Below are 8,695 nucleotides of genomic sequence, written 5' to 3'. Positions count from 1 at the left end.
ATGGAGCTGGTTACGGGGACAGGATAAGGATGTATGGAGCTGGTTTAGGGGACAGATATAGGATGTATGGCTATACGGATTGGCCTACTTACTCTCTGGCCTCTGAATGGTCTTGTTGTTGGAGACCGGTGTAATCTTCGGATCAGAATCAATTCCTGTTAGAGATACACAGAGGAGGAAGAACGAGTTAGCAGGAAGCAAAATAAGCTCAGTAGCGGAACATTAAGGGATCGGTAGACCGATGTATACAAGGCTGGAGGCCAAACAGATTTCACAAACTAACCATTTACCAAAGATACAACTTAGTAATATCCAGCTGCTTAACAGTCCTGGACAGACACCATTTTACAACACGGTATATGGGCAGAGAGAGGCACACAAACACCATCCTTCCTCAGGTGGCTGATTTGACTCATGTGTTTAAAATAAGCCGTAGCGGGCATAGAGTTATTAGATTTATTGTCTGTTTCCTCTCAGCAAGCATATGACAAGTAGGGTGTGGTGTTGTGTGTGTGTGTTGTGTGTGTGTGTGTGTGTGTGTGTGGTGTGTGTGGTGTGTGTGTGTGTGTGTGTGTGTGATTATCTAGTGGGGTTGAAAATAGCAGCAGCAGAACTTGAGACCAACACATTTCCCTCAACACATCTCTGACCGTGCTTTCAGAAAGTACTGAAACACCTGGACTTTCCCCACATTTTATTACATTAAAGGCTTATTCTAAAACGGATTAAATTAAATAAAAAATCCTCAGAACTCTACACACAATACTCCATAATGACAAAGTGAAAAACAGGTTTAGACATTTTAGCAAATGTATTAAATATAAAATCAGAAATATCTTATTTACATAAGTATTCAGACCCGTTGCTATGAGACTCAAGCTCAGGTGCATCTTGTTTACATTGTTCATCCTTGAGATGTTTCTACAACTTCATTGGAGTCCACCTGTGGTAAATTAACATGATTGGACATGATTTGGAAAGGCACACACCTGTCTATATAAAAGGTCCCACCGTTGACAGTGCATGTCAGAGCAAAAACCAAGCCATGAGGTCGAAGGAATTGTCCGTAGAGCTCTGAGACAGGATTGTGTCGAGGCACAGATATGGGGAAGGGTACCAAAACATTTCTGCAGCATTCAAGGTCCCCAAGAACACAGTGGCCTCTGTCATAATTAAATATAAGAAGTTTGGAACCACCCAGACTCTTCCTAGTGCTGGCTGCCCAGGAAAACTGAGCAATCGGTGGAGAAGGGCCTTGGTCAGGGAGGTGAACGAGACCCAATGGTCACTCTGACAGAGCTCCTCTGTGGAGATGGGAGAACTTTCCAGAAGGACAACCATCTCTGCAGCACTCCACCAATCAGGAATTTATGGTGGAGTGGACAGACCGCAACCACACCTCAGTAAAAAGGCACATGACTGCCTTTTACACAAGATTCTCTGGTCTGATGAAACCAAGACTTAACTCTTTGGCCTGAATGCCAAGCATTACATCTGGAGGAAACCTGGCACCATCCCTACGGTGAAGCGTGGTGGTGGCAGCATCACGCTGTGGGGATGTTTTTCAGCGGCAGGGACTGGGAGACTAGTCAGGATCGAGGGAAAGATGAACGGAGCAAAATACAGATATCCTTGACGGCAGAGTTCCTCTGTTCAGTGTCTGTTCTTTTGCTCATCTTAATCTTTTCTTTTTATTGGCCAGTCTGAGATATGGCTTTTTCTTTGTGAACTCTGCCTAGAAGGCCAGCATCCCGGAGTCACCTCTTCACTGTTGACGTTGAGACTAGTGTTTTGCGGGTACTATTTAATGAAGCTGCCAGTTGAGGACTTGTGAGGCATCTGTTTCTCAAACTAGACACTCTAATGTATGTGTCCTCTTGCTCAGTTGTGCACCGGGGCCTCCCACTCCTCTTTCTATTCTGGTTAGAGCCAGTTTGCGCTGTTCTGTGAAGGGAGTACAAGAATAGACTGACGAGTTTCAGAAGAAAGGTCTTTGTCTCTGGCCATTTTGAGCCTGTAATCGAACCCACAAATGCTGATGCTCCAGATACTCAACTAGTCTAAAGAAGGCCAGTTGTATTGCTTCTTTAATCAGGACAACAGTTTTCAGCTGTGCTAACATAATTGCAAAATAGTTTTCTAACGATCAATTAGCCTTTTAAAAACTTGGATTAGCTAACAACATGCCATTGGAACACAGGAGTGATGGTTGCTGATAAATGGGCCTCTATACACCCATGTAGATATTCCATAAAATAATTATGTCGTTTCCAGCTACAATAGTCATGTACAACATTAACAATGTCTACACTGTATTTCTGATCAATTTGATGTTATGTTAAATGCTTCAAAAACAAAATACTTTTCTAAGTGACCCCAAACTTTTGAACGGTAGAGTATATTTTGTATAATACATTTACAAAAATGTCTATAAACCAGTTTTTCCTTTGTCATTAATCTATTTTAGAATAAGGCTGTAACGTAACAAAAATGTGGAAAAAGTGAAGGGGTCTGAATAGTTTCCGAATGCACTGTATCTATCAACTCAGCACTGGTACAGCTGCCTGAGAGAGAGAACCATGCCAAGGAACTGACACACACCTACCTCATTAAAGAGTGCAGAACTGGACCTCACACACACACACAGTCCTGGAGTTTTGGGTTAAGGTTATTTGTCAGGCGAAATGTCGACAGTCACCATTATAACTGTTCAAATAGTACAAATTAACACGCACCATTTTCTCCTCTCATCCTCTGCGCAGCAGCAATACAGGACATTCACTTTTTTTAGCCACTTGTCCTTTAAGTCATTTATCACAACAACAAAAAAACGTCTTAAACAATTTTTACAATTTGGAACCATATTACAAAATGCATCTCTATATTATTTACCATAGAGAATCAGGGGAAAAAAATCTAATGAAAGCTACACTGCCTATTGGTGTCTTTGTATATTCAAGCCTGTCTCAAAATACAACACCGCCCCTTTAAGGCTCTCCTGGAGGATGATTGGTCACCCTTGGTAGCCTATAAAATATTGCAACATCACAGTTACAACCAAATACTTTGTCTTTATAAAATTATTCCCTCCAGGGCGTCTCGWTGATAAAAACATAAATAGTCAATGGTTGAAAACAGACGGACAACAGATCCAAAAGTCATACAACTGCACGTTTAAAAAAAAGTGTAAAAATCAATGAGGCTACAGATCAGACCGTGTTTATCAAGTTGTATTTCTCCATATTATTGGATCAACAATGTGGCTATGGGTGTGGGAAAAACAGTTTCCTCAAAGCACACCACATGCACGAGAGGTTTCCTCTGACAGATGAAAATATCAGTTAGAAAGTAAGAGGGGAGACCTAAAGATACATCAACTAGCACGGGTTGCTAATATAACTAGGATTATCATCAACTAGCATGGGATGCTAATATAACTAGGAGTATCATCATATTATCATCAACTAGCACGGGCTGCTAATATGACTACGATTATCATCAACTAGCACGAGCTGCTAATATGACTAGGAGTATCATCAACTAGCACGGGCTGCTAATATGACTAGGATTATCATCAACTAGCACAGGATGCTAATATGACTAGGATTATCATCAACTAGCACGAGCTGCTAACATGACTAGGATTATCATCAACTAGCACAGGCTGCTAATATGACTAGGATTATCATCAACTAGCATGGGCTGCTAATATATGACTAGGATTATCATCAACTAGACGGGCTGCTAATATGACTAGGATTATCATCAACTAGCACGAGCTGGCTAACATGACTAGATTATCATCAACTAGCATGGGCTGCTAATATGACTAGGATTATCATCAAACTAGCACGGGCTGCTAATATGACTAGGATTATCATCAACAGCACAGGCTGCTAATATGACTAGGATTATCATCAACTAGCACGGGCTGCTAATATGACTAGGATTATCATCAACTAGCACGGGATGCTAATATGACTAGGATTATCATCAACTAGCACGGGCTGCTAATATGACTAGGATTATCATTAACTAGCACGGGCTGCTAATATGACTACGATTATCACAACTAGCAGGGTGCTAATATGACTAGGATTATCATCAACTAGCAAGGCTGCTAATATGACTAGGATTATCATCAACTAGCAGGGCTGTAATATGGACTAGATTATCATCAACTAGCACGGATGCTAATATGACTAGGATTATCATCACTAGCACGGGCTTGCTAATAGACTGGATTATCATCAACTAGCACGGCTGTTAATATGACTAGGATTATCATCAACTAGCAGGCTGCTAATATGACTAGGATTATCACCAACTAGCATGGTGCTAATATGACTGATTATCACCAATCTAGCACAGGCTGCTAATATGACTAGGATATCATCAACTAGCACGGGCTGCTAATATGACTAGGATTATCATCAACTAGCACGGGCAGCTAATATGACTAGATTATACCAACTAGCATGGATGCTAATATGACTAGGATTATCACCACTAGCACAGGCTTTAATATGACTAGGATTCAATCAACTAGCATGGGTTGCAATATGACTAGGATTATCACCAACTAGCATGGGATGCTAATATGACTAGGATTATCATCAACTAGCATGGGATGCTAATATACTAGGATTATCATCAACTAGCATGGGATGCTAATATGACTAGGATTATCATCAACTAGCATGGGATGCTAATATGACTAGGATTATCACCAACTAGCAGGGATGCTAATATGACTAGGATTATCATCAACTAGCACGGGATGCTAATATGACTACGGATTATCATACTAGCACGAGATGCTATATGACTAGGATTATCATCAATAGCAGCAGGCTGCTAATATGACTAGGATTATCATCAACTAGCATGGGTGCTAAATGACTAGGATTATCATCAACATAGCATGGGTGCTAACTGAGTAGGATTATCATCAACTAGCACGGGCTGCTAATATGACTAGGATTATCCTAACTAGCATGGGTTGCTAACATGACTAGGATTATCATCAACTAGCACCGCATAGTTCAAGCATCACCAAGACAGACGGTGTTCCAGCATCACCACAGACATAGATGGTGTTCCAGCATCACCAGACACAGACGGTGTTCCAGCATCTCACAAGACACAGATCCAGTATCACCAGACACAGATCCAGCATCACCACAGACAGGCGGTGATCCAGCTTCACCACAGACACAGATTCCAGCATCACCACAGACAGGCGGTGATCCAGCATTCGCCACATGCATGCGGTGTTCCAGCATCACCAAAGACAGATCCAGCATCACCACAGACACAGACAGTGTTTCAGCATCACCACAGACACATATCCAGCATCCCACAGACACAGACAGTGTTCCAGCATCACCAGAGACACTATCAGCATCCACCACAGACACAGACAGTTTCCAGCATCACCACAGACAGGCGGTGATCCAGCATCGCCACATGCATGCGGTGTTCCAGCATCACCACAGACACAGATCAGCATCACCACAGACACAGACAGTGTTCCAGCATCACCACAAGACACAGACAGTGTTTCCAGCATCACCACAGACACAGATCCAGCATCACCACAGACAGGCGGTGATCCAGCAATCGCCACATGCATGCAGTGTTCCAGCATCAGACAGACACAGATCCAGCATCACCACAGACACAGACAGTGTTCAGCAATCACCACAGACACATATCCAGCATCACCACAGACACAGACAGTGTTCCAGCATCACCACAGACACCGACAGTGTTCCAGCATCACCACAGACACAGATCCAGCATCCCCACAGACAAGACAGTGTTCCAGATCACCACAGACACAGATCCAGCATCACCACAGACACAGACAGTGATTTCGCATCACACAGACACACGATCCAGCATCACCACAGACACAGACAGGTGATTCCAGCATCACCCACAGACACATAGACAGTGTTCCAGCATCACACAGACACAGATTCCGCATCACCACAGACACAGACAGTGTTCCAGCATCACCACAGACACAATCAGCATCACCACAGACACAGCACAGTGTTCCAAGCATCACAACAGGCGGTGTTAATCAGAATCAGGGGAGCGCACGTTGGAGGGGGGATGGAGACAGTTTGACGGTTTAAGGTCAGAACAAACAATTGTTATAATAATATCATTAATTTACACTACTGCTATTGTGTATATATTTACATAAAAATATATAGAAATGATTTATTGAACAATTACTTATTTTATTCACGGTCTCACCCATAATCGTCGATTAGCACGGTTATACAATTACCGTGCCAGCCCCGACTGACAGGAAGAGGAGTCTTACGTTTGTAGCACATTTTCTCTCCTCTTGAAGTTGAGGACTGTGAAGTTGTTGGAGGTGATGGTGAGGTTGAGCTGTACTGTCAGGACTGCCTCGCCCGTCTACCTTCCCTGAGCAGAACAGGTCACTCGTGAAAACTACACACACACAGATTGACAGAGAGAGAAGACCACATAGAGAGCCAGACAGCGACAGAGAAAGAGAGCGACAGGCAAAGAGAGATTAGATCTGGTTCCCCTGTGTTCTACTGATTCGGGTTGGTCTAGTTACCCCGCTGCGGATTTATCAGTTACACTATGCGGGCTTTATCACAGTTAAACCCCGCCTGCGCGGTTTATCCTAGTACATATCTCCTACTAGTTGCGTCTATAGTCCTACGCAGGCTTTATCAGTTTACCCTACTGCGGGCTTTATCAGTTACCCTACTGCAGGCTTTAGGCTTATCAGGTCCCTACTGCAGGCCTTTATCAGGGTACCCTACTGCAGGCTTAATATCAAGTTACCCTACTGCAGGCTATTATCAGTTACCCTCTGCTGCGCGGCATTATATCAGCTTACACCCAATCGCTGCGAGCCTTTTATCAGTTACCGGCGCTCTATACAGTACTCTGCCCAGGCTTTATCAGTTACCCTACTGCAAGGCTTTTATCATTACCCTAAAACTGCAGGCTTTAATCAGTTACCCTATCTGCTAGCTTTGTACGCCTATCAGGCTTTTCAGTTTACCCCGCTCAGGCTTTATCAGATTACCCCGCTGCGGGGCTTTTATCAGTTACCCTACCTGCAGGCGTTATCAGTTACCCTACTGCAGGCTTTATCAGTTACCCTACTGCAGCTTTGATAGTACCCTACTGCAGGCTTTATCAGTTACCCTACTGCAGGTTTATCAGTTACCCTACATGCAGGCCTTTATCAGTTACCCCACTGCAGGCTTTTACAGTTACCCTGCTGCGGGCTTTATCAGTACCCTACTGCAGGCTTTCATAACCTACGCACTTTAAGTACTACGCCTTACGTTACCCTTGCAGCATCATCCTACTGCTAGTTTACAGTTATACCGCAGGCTTACAGTTATCTGCAGGCTAATAGTTGACTCGGTGCTATCATTACCCTACTGCGGCTTTATCAGTACCCCGCTACCTGCAGGCTTTAGGCTCAGTTACCCTACTGCAGGCTTTATACAGTACTCAGCGGTTAATCCCTACTGCAGGCTATATCAGTTACCGCCGACTGCGGGCCTTTATCAGTTACCCTACTGCTAGGCTTTATACCAGTTAATCCCTACTGCAGGCTTTAGGCTTTTTAATCATAGCCCTTCATGCAGGCTTTTATAGTACTACCTATGCAGTCTTTCAATCAAGATTGACCGTGACTGCAGTTTATCAGTTACCCCTCGCGGCTTTATCAGTTACCTTACTGCCAGGCTTTATTCAGTTACCCTCTTGCAGGCTTTAGATTTTCAGATTATCCCTAACTGCAGTGCTTTAGGCTTTATCAGTTACAGCCTGCGTATTCTCATGCGCATGAATTAGCCCTATCGTTATCAGTTACCCCATCTGCAGCTTTAATCAGTAAACACCTACTGCAGGCTGGCTTTATCAGTTCTCCTACAGGTTTAGCATTAAACACTACGGTTGTTCAAGGTAACGCTTGCAGTTATCAGTTACCCTTAGCTAAGGACCTACGCGGGCTTATCAGTTACCCTACTGCCAGGCTTTATCAGGTAACCTCTACATGCAGGCTTTATCATGTTACCCGTACTGGCAGGCTTTATCAAGTTTACCCTACTGCAGGCTTTATCAGTTACCCCTACTGCGGTCCTTTATCAGTCACCTTACTTCGCAGGCCTTTATCAAGTTTACCCTACTGCGGGCGTTTTACTCACTACGCTGCGCTACCTCCGTTCGCGCTTAATCATACCCTACCGAGTGCTAATTATTCAGTTTACCCTACTGCGGGCTTTATCAGATATAACGCCTACTGCAGTGCTTTATCAGGTTTACCCTATGCAGGCTTATTCAGTTACTCCTACTGCGGGCCTTGTTTATAATATATTTTGATTGATTGATCTAGCACACACACACACACGTTCCAGAAGGGACTCAAATCAATTTTGCGTTGCTCTGAAAATATAACACATACTTTATATAATATAGAAGATAATTAATATATATACGATTTTTCATTTAATACCAGCGGAGGATGGGAAGTGAGATGGGTTAAAGTTGGTATAATGTTATGTCAAAGATAGCATCAATGTCACTGGCTGTAGCGAAGAAAAGACACCTCCCCCTTGGGAAGAATGATTCGCCTCTGTTTTGTTTATCATAGCTGGCAGGGTTGTCTACGTGGAACCCA

The 8,695-nt window shown here is 43.4% G+C and overlaps 1 protein-coding gene across 1 annotated transcript in view; it reads right to left on the bottom strand.

Moving 5' to 3' along the window:
* LOC139026589 (tyrosine-protein kinase RYK-like) overlaps nucleotides 1-8,550 on the bottom strand; it is a 19,913-nt gene extending 11,363 nt beyond the window's left edge. Inside the window, exons 1-3 of the mRNA XM_070441933.1 lie at nucleotides 8,531-8,550; nucleotides 6,341-6,474; nucleotides 93-155 (exon numbers count right to left, since the gene is read on the bottom strand). Coding sequence (XP_070298034.1) covers nucleotides 93-155; nucleotides 6,341-6,353 — 76 coding nt within the window. The 5' untranslated portion in view covers nucleotides 6,354-6,474; nucleotides 8,531-8,550. The remainder of the gene's footprint in view (nucleotides 1-92; nucleotides 156-6,340; nucleotides 6,475-8,530) is intronic.
* Nucleotides 8,551-8,695: the final 145 nt, after the last annotated feature.

This window comes from Salvelinus sp. IW2-2015, unplaced genomic scaffold, assembly GCF_002910315.2.
Source record: "Salvelinus sp. IW2-2015 unplaced genomic scaffold, ASM291031v2 Un_scaffold5217, whole genome shotgun sequence".
Taxonomy (NCBI): domain Eukaryota; kingdom Metazoa; phylum Chordata; class Actinopteri; order Salmoniformes; family Salmonidae; genus Salvelinus; species Salvelinus sp. IW2-2015.
This window is presented reverse-complemented; position numbering and strand designations above follow the sequence as displayed.